Here is an 18,419-nt window from a genome sequence, read left to right as displayed (position 1 = left end):
AAATAGCACCACACTTCGATGATAGTTTAGAAAGACTCACGTTGCACAGCATTCAACCAGTCCAACGTCTTGCAATGTGATCTGAACTGTCACGAGACTTTTTCCCAAGATGGCGCCCGCCTGTATTGCCTGTATACGTGAACGGTACCGTCTTTCTAAACTATATCTTTTTTAATAAACTGTCTATACACTTATGAAGTTCTCAATGCTTATGTTTACATGTAGTGACCCTCATTATGTTACGTCTTGTTAGTGGTATAGAAATTTCTTTTTACTTTACCATGTGTCCCTAAGACTAGCGTTATAAGCTAATTAGCAGTTTGCAATAAAACTGGTCACATTCAATTAGCATGAAAACATATTAGAACGGTCGAACTCGGTACACATGTGCTATTAACCCCTAGGTTCATTTTGCGCCAGAATTGTCCTTTAACTCAATTATCTATATCTATAAATTATGTATTGTGTCATGTCTGACCCACAGCAGCTGGAAAGATCCCCTTGGCTTAGTCACTTTTTCCTATGCTTGAGAACATGTTTTCGAAAATTCATTTTATTCGGTGGGCATTGGTTGTATAAAAGTGCCTCTATGGTTATTGTATAAAGCCTGCTCCAAATTGGTTAAGTGGTTGTGATCAGAGATCACCCCTGTTAGAGAGCATCAGAGATTTCGTAGAAGGCGACTAACTGTAGAATAACGGAGTCGTTTTATTTGTTTGTAATGTGTGATTTATTGCTTCATTCCAGGATTCAAGGATCTTTAATATTTTTGTCTTTATTCCCCAGGTGTTGAGGGTGGAGAGACAGCATGCAAGCTTGCTCGCAAATGGGCTTACAATGTAAAGGGTATTCCAAAATACAAAGCCAAAATCATTTTTGCAAGTATGCTTTATTTTACCTTTTTGTAATTGAAAGCCATATTAATACACACCGGCCCAGTCAGATAGCACCCCATGTTGCATTCCTTGGTGTACTTTCCTCCCCATGTTTCCTCCTAGGTGGAAACTTCTGGGGCCGGACTATGGCAGCAATATCAAGTTCATCTGACCCGAGCAGTTATGATGGCTTTGGTCCATTCATGCCTGGGTTTGAGCTCATCCCATACAATGATATCCCGGCTTTAGAGGTAGGTTATATTTCTGACAAAGTAAACATCAAGGGATTTGGTTATAAAATGGCAGGTAGTCTGTGAAACCACAGACAGTTCGAAGAGGGGGGACATAGATTTTACCTTTAATTTGGTCGGTCACTTGCACATAAGAATGATCTGTAATGTGTGAACAATTATTCATAATGTTGTAAATTAAGATAGAGTTGTGTAAAACTGTCTCTGCGCCAGGCGCATCGTTCAAGTCAAACGTCAAAAGGGTTATTCTTATGTTTCTTAATTAGTCATGGGTGTATTTTGGGTGTAACATCCATGAAACCAATGAGTGACCCCTGCCATTCCCTTTTAAGAGCAAGTAGCACAAAATCAAACAGCATGTTGAGAAACTTTGAGAAACAGTGCACTAAAGCTTGCTTTGCTAAAACGTGTGCGTAAGCCAAGCAGACTATAACGCACTGCTTCACCTGTAGTCTATAAGTCACCAATAAAAAAGTAAAGGGTCCAGAGAGGGATATCCATCCAGAATGTCCAATTCCTCTTTAATGTCTCTCCAGTATGTCTGTCACAGAGCAGTCCCAGAATATGTGTACTCATGTGTATGCGATGAAAAACATGGGCGGAATCACAGAATCTACACACGAAAACGGAATTCTCTTATAAAAACGGAATTGCGCGGAATTTGCAGATAATCTGTTGACACATTAAATAAACAGGCATTTTTTTACTTGCTTCTTGACTAGGCAAAACTGAATTACAGATATCTGCAATGACTTAATTGAAAACGACATTCAAATTGTCACACATCTAAAATGACATTTGCAGATATCTGTAATTCAGTTTTGACCAGGCAGAATTAAAGATATCTCGAACGTCATTATGACTAGTGCAAATTATTGTGCATGACGTTGCTTTTAGATATCCATACATAATTGTTCCCCCTCCCCGCTGTAATCAAAGAAGTGGGTTTATTTCCTTATTTCTATGAATGGAAGAAGTTCAAGAACCCAAGACGTTTGACGTCTTGAGTTAATGCATTAAACATTGTTTGCTGGTAACCCGCCACAAATAGCCTACAGATTCTTGCGTGTGTACATTCTCTATTCTCTCCAAAATGTGCCCGTTCTATAGGCTGGCCAAGTGCGTAATTCTGCGGCATAAAGCAGATGTATTTGTTTATTGTACAGAAAAATAAAAATAACCTGTCAAGCAGTCAATTGACTACATTGCAGTCAACAAGTAGGGCAAATTAATATACAAAACCAAAACGTGGGTCATAGTTGTCTAAGCCTCTGCTGTGAGGCCAAACCCATGAACAAAGACGCATTGTTCTTACACTCACAGCCGAACGTTGCATAAATACATAGACCATCTGGACAAAGTCATAGCACTGAAGGGAGAGGCAACTGGCATGTGATCTCCCCACGGGCCAATGGATGTACAAGTTTTCTCCTGTGCCTACGATATTTAATCCATTTTTGGGCAGCCGATTTTAATCCTTTTGGGCAGCCGTGGCCCACTGGTTAGCACTCTGGACTTGTAACCGGAGGGTTGCCGGTTCGAGCCCCGACCAGTTGGCCGTGGCTGAAGTGCCCTTGAGCAAGGCACCTAACCCCTCACTGCGCCGGGATTAGTGTGTGCTTCACCTCACTGTGTGTTCACTGTGTGCTGAGTGTGTTTCACTAATTCACCGATTGGGTTAAATGCAGAGACCAAATTTCCCTCACGGGATCAAAAAAGTAAATAATAAAAAAAATAATCCAGTGTTTTGTCAAGTTGCAAAATGCTATTCGTTTTAACGAATTTTTATGATGGTATGAAGTACTTTTTGTATAGGCTACTATCTTAATTGCTTTATACTCAATACTTGACCAATGGCTATTGCATCTGTCTATTGAAAGTGAGAATGTGGCAAGTGATCTACTGTATAGGCTTCATAAAATAAAATAAACAGATTGCTAATGGCCTACAAGCTGATCTGGGGTGCGTTTCCCGTACAACTACGGAGGTTAGCTTTTTACTAACACGATGCATCATCGTTCAACTAACCAATGTAAGTTACGACTGTTTCCCAAAACTGCCGTACTTACAAAGTACTTTGTAAGTTTGGACCATGATGGTTTCCAAGGTTCAGTAGTCTGGACTAAGGTGGTTAATGACGTTAACGTGACTGGCACACCTGCACATAATTCTGTGGCGCATTGCGTTAAGGCCGGCTGATGACAGCCGCCATTGCGCAGCAGTTATCAGTCCCCTGTCCAAGAGTTCGAATCTGGGTTAAGATTTTGAAAACAATATTCACATCGTTGTTTACCTAAGTTTATCTTTTGTGCTGATCATATTATCACAATCAGAATCAGCCTTCTTGGCCTGGTTTGCGTAAACTAACAATGAATCCCCCCCCCCCCCCCTCTCCATGAAAATCAAAGGCTACATATTCTCAACTGACTCATCAAAAATTGTGCACCTTATTATTATCTGCAGGTGTGTGACTTTGACTTACGTGCACATGGCTGCAAATTGACTTTTAATTTATGTATTTTCTGCCTTGGGCATTTTAAAATATGGATGTATGGTGGTTAGAAGTGTAAATATCAATTAGAAACCTAAATATATTTGTAATTATTCAGTCAGTGACGTCTTTGACATGAAGATCCCGGAACTATGCTTCTACTAGCATTCTACCACAGGTCGAGAGGTGTAGTTGTAACTACACAACTTTACAATAGTGGTTGCGAACGTTCGTTGCTACTGAGGTTTTGGGAAACACTAACGTAGTGTAACGATGCATTGGACTACGTAAGTTCCACCACCATAGTTCAAACTATCGCTTGGGAAACAGTGTTGTCGTACTTACATAGTTTCAACCATGTCCGTTGCTAACGTAGTTAGCTTTTGGGAAACGCACCCCTGATGTCTGATGTGTGATCAGTGGAATATGGGGAGGGAAGTGGCAGTGTTTTTTTTTGCGCGTCTGCAGAAGTCAGCCAAATATGAATGTAATTCTGCTGCATTGTTGGGCAGCCGTGGCCCACTGGTTAGCACTCTGGACTTGTAACCGGAGGGTTGCCGGTTCGAGCCCCGACCAGTGGGCCGCGGCTGAAGTGCCCTTGAGCAAGGCACCTAACCTCACTGCTCCCCGAGCGCCGCCGTTGTAGCAGGCAGCTCATTGCACCGGGATTAGTGTGTGCTTCACCTCACTGTGTGTTCACTGTGTGCTGTTTGTGTTTTACTAATTCACCGATTGGGTTAATTATTGCATTTGCGATAATATCGCGATATGATGAAACACGATTTTCAAACCGCAAAGGCGGCGATTTTTAATATGTGACGTCACCGAAACGCATTTATACTTGCGCTTGCCGTCGCGCCACCGACTCTTCTCACCGACCACTGAAGAAGCAAAAAACGTAAACAAGAGGACCAGCTAACAGTGTCAAGAAAGGTCTGATCAGTAGAACTACTTTGGTTAAAAATAAACCTCTTCATTACCTTTTGCTCGAACCTGCCATGTCCCTGGTTCTAGTTCTAGTTCATAATTCCCCTGTGCTGCTACTCTGGCTGGTAACTTCATTCACTTGTCCAGCTGACGATTAAAACTCCACGACTGTTTAGGCTGCACAGCAGCCATTCACCTGTGCACTGGGGACTTTGTTTGCTGGAGTACAGTGACAGTGGCGGCATTTGCGATATCCAAGGGGTTTGGCGGCACAAACATTTCATTTCACAGGAATTGATGCATAATGTTATCCGCAAGTAGTTGACACAGCTAACCACCAAAAACCCAGCTGTTCTAACATTAGCTTACCAGCTAAGGCTCTAGGCTACATACATGCTGCTAACTGCTGATAACTTTGCCTGTTTAAAGAGTTTTGTCTCCGCGATTGGCTTTGTTGTGATATGAACAAACTAGTTAATTTGCATGCATGCGTATTGCGCTGCGGTGTTGACGATGCTAACCTTTAGTTAACACCGAGCCGAACGGTCATTCGGCCGCATATTTGCGCTACAACAATCTACAGTAGTTTGTTCCGATTCACGTGCAAGTAGCCTACAGAGGAGAGGTGTGTGTGTGTGTGTGTGTGTGTGTGTGCGCGCGTGCGTGCGTGCGTGCGTGGAGAGCACAGGACAAGGAGAAGCCGTGTCAGTGCCACTACATGTAGACCTATTTGTTAATAGAAACTAATCAGAATCATTAAATGTTTACAAGGCTGGAAGTTCAACAAATATAGGTCTACTAATGTGATTACAATAGTTAAATAAAAAATATTTCATCAATCTTATTCAATGACCTAATGCCATCATAACATAGGCCTGGGCTCCAGGAAAGAACAGTTTATGTTTAACTTATCTAATTTGTGTTGGTCATACTATAGAATAATATATTGCTTGTCTTTGTTGAATAAGACAGAAGATAAAGAGCTTAAAAATAATCGCATATCGCATCGCAATTGCAATATTGGTAAGAAAAATCGCAAATGTTTGTAGCTATGAGTTACACAAAGTGACATCTTTGATTTTTTTTCCAAAATCGTTCACCCCTACCTCACGGGATCAAAAAAGTATATATACTTATACTATACTTATTCATACTTTGCACGTGACGTCACAACCACTGGCTGGCGGGCAAGAACGTCGTTCTCCAGCAACGAAATCCAGTAAATTAGTCTAGGATCTGGCCAGGAGGTCGCCAGTTTTACTATACAAAAGTTGGTGTTTTGAGGTGTAAATAACATGCCAGATAGTTGTTGTGCGATTGGATGCACTAACCGCCGAGGAGATAAGCCGGGGTTATGTTTTTACCGGATCTGATAAGGAGAATTCAGAGAGAAGACAACTATGGATACAGGCTATCAGACGTGAAATCGTTTCAGGAAATGGGACCTGGCAACCTTCACAGTATAGGCCCTACACGTCTGTGCAGTGATCATTTCATCAAAGGTAATTTCAACATTTGTTTCAATACAATGGGTGTATGATCATGTAATTAATCATGTCTTAAGTTACCCTGTAGTTTCGTCAATCAACACCACCAGCTGGTTCCGCGAGTCAGCTGTTTGTGTTATGAGTCTAAGCTAGGCTAACAGCTGTCGTCTTTTGCTAACAACAACAAGTTGTGTGATAGGTTGTTTTGAGGTTTGTGATATCTATGGTTTTCAATGAGAACGAGATGACCCAACAGTAGAGCTAGATTGGAATTATTACTGCTCAATTATAAAAAAAATTGTGTTTCACACAATTTAGCTAGTTAATCCTAGTCCCTTATGCAGGTAGCTTGCTAACAGACTTAGTTACTAGAAAGACCTGGAACTAACGTTACAGGACTCAATGTTGAAAATACCCAAAACCTTGTGTGGCAATAACGTGTTTTATCTATTATATTATCTTATTTTATTATTTCAGGTGCCAAATCTGATGACCCGCTGTCCCCTGATTGGGTTCCGTCTGTCTTCTCTCACACCCCTGCCACCAAAAGGAAGAAAAGGGAGAAAGACATGGAAAGCTTGTCCCATCATTTTTATTTTGGCCACAGAGAGAAGAGCTTCGGCTGTCAATGCCCATGATATTTAGACAAACTTACCCTAGATGTGCCTGCATAATTGATTGTTTCGAAATTTGTATAGAAAAACCCAAAGACTTAGAAGCAAGAGCACAAACATATTCAACCTATAAACATCATCACACCATGAAATACCTAATAGGCATATCCCCACAAGGAACAGTAATATTCATATCTAAGGGATGGGGAGGCAGAACAACAGTTTTAGACAAAGTAGTCCATGTGTGTTGTGCCCTTACAAATGTGGCACCCTCAATCATTCCTTCTGGTTAAATACTACAATAATACAATGTAAATATGCAATGATTTATTTATACAAACACACACTGTAAATAATAATAATGAATGTATGCAGGGCTGTAGTACTTGAGTCCGGACTCGAGACCGTTTTTCTATGGTCTCGGACTTGTCTCGGACTCGCTAGTATTTGGACTTGGTCTTGTCTCTGTCTCGGCCACTGGTCTTGCCAAATATGGCTTTTGGTCTCGACCGAGTCCAGGAGTCTTTAGGGCCATCAAAATTAATGTGTTAATCGCCGCGATTCATTTTGAAATACATAATGCGTTACAAAATATTAACGCAATAGTGTTTACCTTTGTGGGGGGCTGATGTCACGTAACGGAAGCCGCAAAACCTAAAACCGCAAGCCTGAGAGTTTATTTTACTCTCTGTGGAGTTTAGCTGAAGATGAAGAGGAACCAAAATTTAGCCAATAAATAGTAGCTTTACTGCAAACTGCTTTTCACTCGGTCTAAGACTCGGTCTTGACTCGGACTCAAACCTTTTTGGACTCGGTCTTGTCTTGGACTCAAACCTCTTGGGACTCGGTCTTGACTTGGTCTCGACTAGTCCTGGTCTTGGACTTGTCTTGGACTCGACAAAGGTGGTCTTGACTACAGCCCTGAATATATGACATTTTATATATTACAATAATACATGTATTACATTTTCACTTTAAATACCTTTGTGCATTGTATTTATTTGTATTCATCTGTTTTATTTATCTATGTATGTGTATTTTATTTATTTATTGAATAAATCTGTAATTGTCTGTCACTACAGAACACTAAGATCAGTAGTCTGCAAACAACTTCTGTGCATGTACAGTCTCTTACAGATTCCTGATGTACACTACATGTGAGCACACTTCACCTAACCCGGCCATACAGGTGCAGTGGCCAAATCGAGTCCCTCCTTTTCTACAGCAACCCAAGTTGTCAAGAGGCGATTCATTCAAGCTGTAGGAATGATGTACCTAACATAGAAAAAGGTTTTAGTTGGATAAAGTATATCATTCACAAGCACAGTAACGTTAGCCTACAACAGATATTTTTTAAAGCTACACATTTCTTTCCTTTTTTTAATTAGGTTACCATATATGTTTACATGTGGCATCATGTGGGTAGACAAATCAGACGAACTGCAAGCTGTGCGTCCAGCTGGGTTTCACTTCTAAGTGACGGTCATAAAGTCTCCTGTCATAGAGACAGTTGACATAATGGATAATTTCAGATTTATGATTCGCTGAAGTTATGTTTCATGTCAATCGTGTAATCTTAACTAAACGTGCTTACACGTTCGCCAGTAGGTGGCGAGAACGCGTTATCATCTGTACGTGATTTGATATGATATGAGAAGAGTACATGGTGAATGAATGACTCGTTACTGTTGTACTGCGTCTATTTATTACTTATAGTTACTTTGCATGCATACTATCGTACACTTAATTACTACTACATTACAACCTAACAGATTGCTAACAGGATTATACGCATTTCGCTGCCCCAACTGCTCTTGTCTGTTGTCTGATGCTATGTGGAGTGGATAAGCAGGTTGGCTACAATGTTGACATCCTGCTAGCCATATATGATACAGTTGGCATACGTTTTCTTTTTAAACTACTTATCAAGCTGTCATTCGCCGGCAGGCAGGGTGTACATATTCAGATGAAGACTTCATCACATGATGGAACAGATGTCACTTTGTGTAACTCAGCTACAAACATGCAAACATTAGCAAACGGGTAACGTTAGCTAGCTAACTAGTAACACTCACCTTTTATGAAGATATTCCTGTTTTTCACCTCCCATACGACAGCGTTGTTAACCCATCCACTCTTGATAAAAAGATAGCTATCTGTACTTTTGTAGGCTTTCATTTTTTGTGCGGTGTAAGGTGACGGATTCTCTATAACATATGATACTCCAAGTCTGGTAGAGACTTTGCCAGCGATCACACGTTCCGAGTATGATAATCTTTTCTTGATATCTATTGAACATTTGGTGACATATGGTCTAAATAATTAATTGATTGTAGTATTGGAAATCTGCAATTCCCCTGGCTGGCCACTGTTCGTCGCCATTTTGTTAGCTTTTCTTGCCCGCCAGGTATTCATAGTAATCACGTGACTGCAAAGTATGAATAAAGCAGATGTATTTGTTTATTGTACAGAAAAATAAAAATGACATGTCAAGCAGTCAATTGACTACATTGCAGTCAAGAAGTAGGGCAAATTAATTTACGAAACCAAAACGTCGGTCATAGTTGTCTAAGCCTATATAGCGTAGCCTGTTAAAAAACGTCGCTAGATAGTATTAAATCGCCAACAACATTGTTTTCTGCAGAAGCCTACCCAAGGCTACAGATTAATTTTGAACAGTTATTTTGTTACCACCGTGTAGTCAAGCCTTAAGCCATACCCAAGTAGCCTAAATCGAGGTAATGTTTAATTACAGTGGGTCCCCGTTAAGTTTGGACGGGTTCCTTCAGGAATCACGATCCCCATTTTCTCAGCAGAAATGGCACAAACTGCAGTTGACACAAACAACCACAAGGTGTCACTTTGGAGTTCTGCCACTACTATTTTTGATGTGACTTGACTTGCTGCTTCCATGATGAAGTTTCCAAGTCAGTAGAACAATCAGAGAAAGCTGAGCCATTACCAAACATATATGATAATACAATAGCGTGAGTTTATATATCTTATACCCTATTTGTCACGGTTACTTATAGATTTGATAGTGTAACGATAAGCGCATAAGAGCATAAGAGACTTTCAGCGGGGGCACGGAAACTTAATTTGATCACGGTAGTTTAAGCTTACACTTGACAAAACATTCTAATATGAAAATGTAGATGCAATTGTTGTAAGATGGTGCAGCTCCTTTAAGAAAGCACCGTGCAAAAAAGTAGACGTGCTGGAGCGAGTCATATTCAAAATGCATAAAATAACACCGCAGATAAAACCAATTATCCTCATTCATTGCAACCGCAGCATGCCTGCTTGCCGACGTTTAAACAAAAAAGATATCAAAGCACCTTTTGCGTTTGAATGTAACACGAAAAAAATGTTTAAACAGCTGGACAAATGATTTAGCTAATTGATTATAGCCTGTACACCAGCAATTGTTGAACATTTGGAAAAAGATCGCTCAGCTGTTGCCAGTCACAGGCAATGTAGAAACAACATGAGAGCAGTACACACTTCCCCGAATGTGGATGTTACACTGTCATAATCTACCACCAGCCTTTTGGCAAGTTGAAAAATAGATGACTTCTGTGAAATCTCTGCTTTAAAGCAAGACCTAAATGAGAGGAGTTGTGTTGGGAATGTCGGTGCAATGTCCATTCTATAATGGTCTGAAACGTACTGCCTTTTCAAGCAGTTCATCATCACCTGCGAGTTGAAGGATCATAGGACGTAAAGACTCAACCACATAACAAGTTTTCCGCATGCTTGCACATCTTTGGGAGAGCTGACTGATTATGATGTCCAGAGTTGCATTAAATACCAGCACTTTGAAGTATCTCTCTGCATCGGTTAAGCGTTCATCTTCCGATAGTTCGTCAAAGTGACGCTTCACTCTCCGTGCTCTAACATTTTCAAATGTACTCTGAACCCCCATTTATTTGCGAGTGTCTGCGCTGTAGCCTTGGCCTGGTCAAAGGCACGCAGGTAGTCAGAAAGGACCGGTATAGAATTTTCCAGCAATTGCATTGCGGGGGTAGTGACGGAGGTCACAGGCCCTGGTGCGACTGCACTTGCTGCACCTACTAGGCCTAGTTACGCCACTGCGTGGAGCGCTAATGTGTCTACTGTAAATCATTCATGTGTGAAAGTCATTAGGCTGGAAGCGCTAATGTGTCTAAGCTCATTAGTCTACTTTCAATAGGCCTACTGTACAGCCTGAGAGGGGGAACATAAGCTATAGCCTAGGCTACTGTAGAGTAGGCCTACAGTAGGCTACTGTAGGCTAAACAATCAGTTGTGAAAGTCTGCAACGAAAGTTTCCTAATGGAAGCACTAACGTGTCTATTGAGCGCATTAGCCTACTTTCAATAGGCCTACTGTACAGCCTGAGAGGGGGAACATAGCCTACTGTAGAGTAAACAATCAGTTTACTTAGTTACATTTGTTTAGTTAAATCCAGTTTTCTACTCTATCTCCATGATATGCTTAGCCTATAGAAAGACGAAGTCGGGAAAGTGCTTCAGAGAAAACTTATTTATTGAAATAATGAACAGTCTACATTCTACATTCTAAATTTAAAGCACGTTGAATCCCTGGGAAGATCTGCGTGTTGTGCGGAGGAATTCGTTGATCTTATTGATGCAGTCCTTCAGTTCACTCCTCCCCATAGCAGGGAACTTTCGTTGTAGTGTTGAGACCACAAAGTTTTTCACATTCTGCGGCAGTGCTCGCTTGCCCTTCGCTCCATCCCAGTTGGTGGTTTTGCTCCAGGCTTTATAGTGTTCCTCTGTGACGATGGACCTGAAGAGCAGGCATCCGTATCTGCCCACTTGGCCGTAGCTCTGTTGGTGAATCTTAGCGTGGTCTTCGGGACCAACATCACGCAAGGTCACGTCTGCGTGTTGACTAGGAACTTGGATGCTGTCGTTGAGTGTGACGGAGAGGGCCAATGGAGACATCTGCAAGGAGGACGTTTCTGGAGCTGGTGTCGAGGTGCACCTGGGGATTGGTCTCTCAGGCGTCGAATAACTTCTCTGCTCACGTAGCGTCACCTGAAGTTCTCCGATTCCAGCTCTCATCTCCTGTAAAATGTCTCTGTGGCTCTCCAAGTGGCTGCCTCTCGGAGTTGTTGAAGCTCTCGTTTGAGGTTTTTGACCTCCGCTTTCAACCGATCATTCTCGGCGTCTCTCTCGTCTACTCGAGCTTTCTCTGCAAAATGTGTGAAAGTCATTAGGCTGGAAGCGTGTCTACTGTCAGTGACTAGTGCGAGAAGCGGGTTCTGTGTTGTAGGCTATGCATTTTTCCGACACTTGGCTGCAAGCTCCCCTCCCCCACCCCCTTGTTTCACAAGCAGTGCAGCTTTCTGAAGCGGTGCCTTTTGAAGCTAATGTAACAAATACCACCAATATTGTTGTGTGGCAATAAAAGTATCCAGGGTTTGCGCAAGTAGCCTAAATATATAAATAAATTAAGGACATACAATCCTTAACGTGAAAAAGCTTAACGTATAGCTTAATGTCCCAAACAACAAGTCGTTTTATGCGCTCATTATAAAGAAAGTTTAACGTGTCCCAAAACAGCTGTCAATTAATCACCAAACGTCAAGAGGGTTGAGTCTGAATGACACCGAGTTTTAGACACTGTGTTTTTGAAGTTAAGAAATATTTTCGTAATAAAAATGGTCATTTAACCAATAAAGGCTGAAAAAATGTACAGTAAAACTAGGCTATACAGTACATGCAACCCAGCAGAAGACTATTATAGGCTATTGGCAAATCATTGAGCATCATTCACACATTGTATTCTGCACAGTCTCTACACGTGGAGCGCTAATGTATAGGCATACTGTAAATCATTCAAAATGTGTGAAAGTCATTAGGCTGGAAGCGTGTCTACTGTCAGTGACTAATGCGAGAGTTCTGTGTTGTAGGCTATGCATTTTTCCGACACTTGGCTGCAAGCTACCCTCCCCCACCCCCTTCTTTCACAAGCAGTGCAAGCTTTCTGAAGCGGTGCCTTTTGAAGCTAATGTAACAAATACCACCAATATTGTTGTGTGGCAATAAAAGTATCCAGGGTTTGCGCAAGTAGCCTAAATAGGCCTATATAAATAAATTAAGGACATACAATCCTTAAAGCTTAACGTAGCCTACATGTAGATTAATGTCCCAAAACGTCAACAAGTCGTTTTATGTGCTCATTATATATGGATTTCTATGAAACGTCACGAAAACATGCGTGCGCAACCAAGAGGCAGAAAGCACCATAGAACAGCATAGAGCAATGCAAAAGAGCAAAAGAATAAAATGATTTTTTGTGCTGACAACTGCACCAATTCGAAATCACGATGGTTAGAGAATGTTAAATATGTTCAATATCCCTAACGGAATGCATGTCTTCGCCAAAAATGACAAAATACGATGTTATGTTAATAATGCAAATGAACGGCACACTTTGAAATATAGTCGGCAATGAGATGTTATCACCTTTGAGACAACAGGGGTATACAATAAAATCCGATTGTAGCTTACAGCAGCCGGCTATTTAGGTTAAGTTTATAACGTTGTGGACGGCCACCAAGCGTCTTCTGCCCCACGGCTGCGGCACAGTCTTGAGTGACCGGATTCGTTTTCCTTTGTCATATGAATGCTGTCATTTTGTTAACATTACTGTTAAGGAGATGCTGTAGGCAAATGCTATATTTCAACCTCGTTAGTGTCAGAACTATTCACAAGGTTTCTGGGCAGCATTTTTATGTTCTGTTAGCAAGCGAACTTCTCATGACTACCGACAAAGTAGCCTACTGCCAGCTGACGAAGCTCTCATTTTAAAACATTACTGAGAGACAGGCACTATACAATCAAGAAATCTTGCCACCTGAATCCAAAACTATGTTTAACATTATGTACAAAGCTTAGGCTACAGTGGATTAGCATGTTGCAGGGGCTGCTAAAAACAGAGAAACACACTGAAAACTCGGCCAATCACAGCCCTTGCTGTCGAATGCGCCGTCCGGTTCGACCGTTGAACGCCACAGCGGACTATGCTGCCCCCAAGCGGCTGCAGCTGTCCTTACATGTCACCCAGCTGCGTGAATCACCATTATCGTGAATGAAGTGTCAATTTTTAACGGGGACCCTCTGTATGCATGATTTATTTTGTTATTGAATTCGTAGGCTGGGATTCCTCTCGGCAACAATTATGTTTTTACAGAAGGGGCGGCAGGCTACTGACGGAGCGATGTACAGTGGCAGAGCGACGCACAGTGGCTGAAAGTGGTACTAAAGTTTCACGCAGCTTCACGTAGCGTAATGCGCGACTGAAGTGGCCATTTGAAAGCAACGCCCACTGTAGGCCTGGGGTGGTAACCGCATTACAGTCATACCCAGTGTTGGGCAAGTTACTTTTAAAACGTAATTAGTTACAGTTACTAGTTACTACTTCCAAAAAGTAACTAAAATACTTACTCAGTTACAAATTATAAAAGTAACTAGTTACTTCAGAAAGTAAGTAAAGCGTTACTTTCAAGTACATTTTTAAATGCTCAAATGTGACCCCACCTCCACCCCTCTTTTAATTTCAGTTAGCCTATTAGCTGGTTTGATGCTCATTGAGCTCAATTCAAATCAAACCAGCTAATAGGCTAACTGAAATAAAACCATGCCGATATCTAGGTATGATGAAGGGTATGTGATGATGTGGGGCTATTTTAATTCCAAAGGCCAAGGGAACTTTATCAGGATGCACAGTATCCTGGATCCATGAAATAACTGGCCTTTAAAATAAACATCTGCCTGCCTCTATTAGAATTTAACATCAGGGTGCCAATACTTATGACCCTAGTGTAAGTATATATACTCTTTTGATCCTGTGAGGGGAATTTGGTCTCTGCATTTATCACAGTGTACACACAATGAGGTGACGCACACACTAACACAGCAGCGAGCTGCCTGCATCAACAGTGGCGCTCGGGAGCAGTGAGGGGTTAGGTGCCCTTGCTCAAGGGCACTTCAGCCGTGCCTACTGGTCGGGGTTTGCCAGTAGGCCTATTCAACATTTTCAAAACGAAACTTCAAACTTAGCCTATGATTAGAAGATGGAGCAAACCCGACCTTTGCAATTTTCCATGATGTATGATAACATTCCATTTGTGTTTATATAGCCTTATCCTACGTTCAAGAGTAGCCTACGATCTGTTTAATGTTTTGTACTGTTGAATTAAATATGCACACATGAAAGCATAACATACAGGTGTGTTATTGTTAGAACTAGAGGAAATTCTTGTTGATCGTCACATATAACTGACTACAGCACTGAAGTGCAAAATGCACCATGTTAAGAAACCATTTCTTTCATTAGATTTATAGGATCAGAAGAACTCCATCTTTCATATGGCTTGTATTTCGTGCTTTTGGCAGAAGCCCCAGACAGCAGCGGAGTGGAAATCGGGATTCTTATTTGTAAAAGTTATTTGCTGCGCCGGTGCGCGCCCTGCCTCCAGTAACCAGTCGACTGTGCGATCACAGCCCCTTACTTTTACAATCCGCTGCCCCTGCTCATCGTCGGCATGGCCGGTAATAACGTGGTATGAGATGCGTTGCGTCTGAGGTACAGGCAACTGAAGTTTTAGTTGGATCTTGCGGCTCTCTTTGAATAAGAGCGACGTCAACGCCGAGACTTTTCTGGATATGCCTAACGTTAGGATTACTATTTTTTCCAATGGACGGAATTCAGCTGAACTGTGAGTGAATACGCACAATGGGCAGCAACCGCTCCACAAACTGGACAACAGCAGCCAAGACACTTTGTGTGAATCCCACGGAGGGACAGTCACCATCCTCTGCCCAGGCTACACCAGAAAATGGTTTGCTTAGCTTAGAGGCCAATGTTTTTTTAATTTGTCTGTAGGCCTATAGCAAACCATTTGGGTATGTGGAAGTGTTCTAGCCTGACGTCGTCATACACAATTGTAGTCAGAATTTGAGTCCGATATTGGTCCATTGGGACGTGATTATGGGGCGCAGTGGGGAAAAGTTTCATAGTTGCTCCACAACGGAACAAGTCCAGACCGAACTTCCTGACCTCAAATGTTGTGGGCGGAGCTATGTTCGGCTGGCACCCAGGCACTGCAAAAACTGCTTATCTAATATTTATCCTAGTGTCATTAATCTCATATCAAGATCAAAACCTCTAGTTGGTATTGTTTTCAGTTTAAAGAGACTTACCTAGCGTGGTCTCATGAAATTATTTTATTATTATTAAAATTATTAAACACTTGGTTAGATTTGATTATTTGCAGTGTACTATTATTTATACACTGTGAAAAGTGATATCTTACTAAGTGTTATAATCTTAGATATAACATGTAGTTAGTATTGTTTTTAGTATTTAATAGAAGGATACTTACTTTAAGCTTATTTGACTTAAAATAAGTGAAAATCTTTCTAAATTCTTTTCTGTCTTAATTTATCTGCCAATAGATTAAGCAAGTGTATCTTAAGATTTGAGATATAAGTCATGGTGTCTGCAACATTCATCTTCTGATTCCTGCATTCTCAACCCTGGCACATAATACTAAATGCACCCACAAGTATTAGTATATCGTCTCCCTCAAGCCAGGTAGTCGACTTAATGAGGCATGCAAGTCTGTTATGTATTTTTTATTTGCATATCTCTTGATTTAAAAGCTGGGAGGTATTGGTAAAAATATCTTTGTTTTTGTTTGTGTTTATAGAGAGCCCTTCAGGACCAGAATGTGGCAGCCTTTATGGTGGAGCCCATCCAAGGAGAGGCTGGTGTGGTGGTCCCAGACCTTGGCTATTTGACCAAAGTCCGCGAGTTATGCACACAATACAATGTGAGTATTTACACTGTGTTCCAAATTATTGTGCAAATTACATTTTTCTCAGATTTTCCTAAATAGTTGATGCAAATGACAGTCAGTATAATTTTCAAGTCATCAACCGTTAAGTATCAACTAGTATAATTTGAATTTTATTGAACAAATAACGTGGAACATCCTTCTTAAGTAGTTTTCCTTTGATTGGGCTCACCTGGCAAACCAATTATCAGGTGTCTGAGATTGATTTCAATCATCCAAAGAGCCCTGAGACACAATACCATCCATGAGTTTAATTGAAAAACAAACAAAAAAAATGTTTGACACTTAAATATAATTTGCATAATAATTTGGAACACGGTGTAATGTTTCTCATAACAGTTGTGAGAGGCATTTCTTCATAATTGGGATGCAGTTCTGTTTTTGTTTTTGTTTTCCCAAAAAATATTGATAAATGATATTGTCATGTTGGACTATTTTATGCTAACCACATAATATACAAGGCCTCTCTCCACCTGCAATTGCAGTTTTTGTCTTGGGAAGCTGGATGCAATGGTTATGTTTCAGGCGAATTTAGGTTTGTGTTCAGGGATTAAAGTTCTCTGTCGCTACGGCAGAAATCTGTCAATTGGTTTCCGTAGATCCTAAAAATATTAGTCTTTTCCGGCACATTTTATAGTAGAAAGTAAATGAACTTTGGCTTTTATTTTGAAACTTGTTTTCACACCTATCATGTCATTCACGCTCTTGGAGACTGAAAGTAGCCTATTTGTTTCGAACATATGCGCCATCATCTCTGGTGAAACCAGTTCTATAACTGTTGCCACGAACGCAACGCTCACATGGTATACAGTATAGCTTCTCTGTGTAAGCACAGATACACTGCAAAATCTGCTTATCTAACAAAATCTAACCAAGTGTTATTAATCTTATATCAAGATAAAAAAAAAAAACTGTTGGTATTGTTTTCAGTATAAAGAGACTTACCTAGCGCTTTCTTGTGAAATCATTTGATCTCATCTTAATAACAAGCAAATTTGTCTGCCAGTGCGTTAAGCAAATTTGTCCTAAAAACAACCAAATTTGTCTGCCAGTGCATTGAGCAAATTTGTCTTGATAAGACTTTTCATACTAAAAACAATACCAAATATATTTTTTAATCTTAAAATAAGATCAATAACACTTGGTTACAATTCATTTTTTGCAGTGTAGATGCATCTGAAATGTGATGTGAGTCTGGCGAGGAGAGAGGTCACAGGTGGGCTAGTTCAGACTTTCGCATTCTGTTAGAAAAAGACACTGAGATTAGTGTAGCAATGTAGCATGCTGTGTTCTTCTAATGTTGTTAAAATCTAGGCTATTTGATGAATAGGCTACGTGCAGTTTGAACCATTTCGATCAGCAAAAGGTGAAGCAAATAGGCAGACTTTATCAGTAGCAAAGGCAACTGTGCCAAGGCTACTCTGATTAGCAAAACAGTTGAATGAATTGCTCTTAAACTGGGCTGGCTCGATTAGTCACATTTGTGACCAAAGCAGTGATAATTGACATGATGCTTTTAGGAAAAGTTCTGTGACCTGATCTGATAGTCTATGCTAGAGGTTTTGCTCGGGACTGGAAAATCTCACCCGCCTGCTCCCGCAATATTCTGTCCCGCTCCCGCAACAATGTAATTTTTAGTCCCGCTCCCGCCCGCATCTGTAACATACACTGCAAAAAATCTAACAAAGTGTATTATTGTAATCTCTTAAAAGATCATTAATTTAAGAAGACTTTAAAAGTGCCATGTGTAAGAATTGAGGTAAAAATATAAAAAAAATGAGCTACACGCATCAAAAGAATGAGAAGAAATAAGGGTGATGTCATTAAAAAAATGGCAAGGTATAGTGCTGCAGAGATATCAACCAGAATTAGCATGCTAAATTACTAGCCACAGCCCGACAGG

General features: G+C 40.8%; 2 protein-coding genes across 5 annotated transcripts in view; both read left to right on the top strand.

Annotated features, from left to right (window-relative positions):
• bub3 (BUB3 mitotic checkpoint protein) overlaps positions 1–18,419 on the top strand; it is a 234,451-nt gene that overhangs the window by 33,551 nt on the left and 182,481 nt on the right. The window lies entirely within an intron of this gene.
• Positions 1–18,419, top strand: part of oat (ornithine aminotransferase) — a 115,534-nt gene that overhangs the window by 33,614 nt on the left and 63,501 nt on the right. For 2 of the 4 annotated variants that reach the window (XM_042082912.1, XM_042082913.1), the window contains exons 4-6: positions 787–882; positions 999–1,126; positions 16,370–16,492. In XM_042082912.1, the coding sequence (XP_041938846.1) occupies positions 787–882; positions 999–1,126; positions 16,370–16,492 (347 nt within the window). Of the gene's footprint in view, positions 1–124; positions 145–786; positions 883–998; positions 1,127–16,369; positions 16,493–18,419 lie in introns of those variants that run through there. The other 2 variants (XM_042082915.1, XM_042082914.1) reach the window with 2 other exon arrangements.

The sequence above is a fragment of the Alosa sapidissima genome, chromosome 24, assembly GCF_018492685.1.
Source record: "Alosa sapidissima isolate fAloSap1 chromosome 24, fAloSap1.pri, whole genome shotgun sequence".
Taxonomy (NCBI): domain Eukaryota; kingdom Metazoa; phylum Chordata; class Actinopteri; order Clupeiformes; family Clupeidae; genus Alosa; species Alosa sapidissima.
Note: the sequence above shows the minus strand (reverse complement) of the source record. Positions and strands in the feature narration are given on the sequence as shown.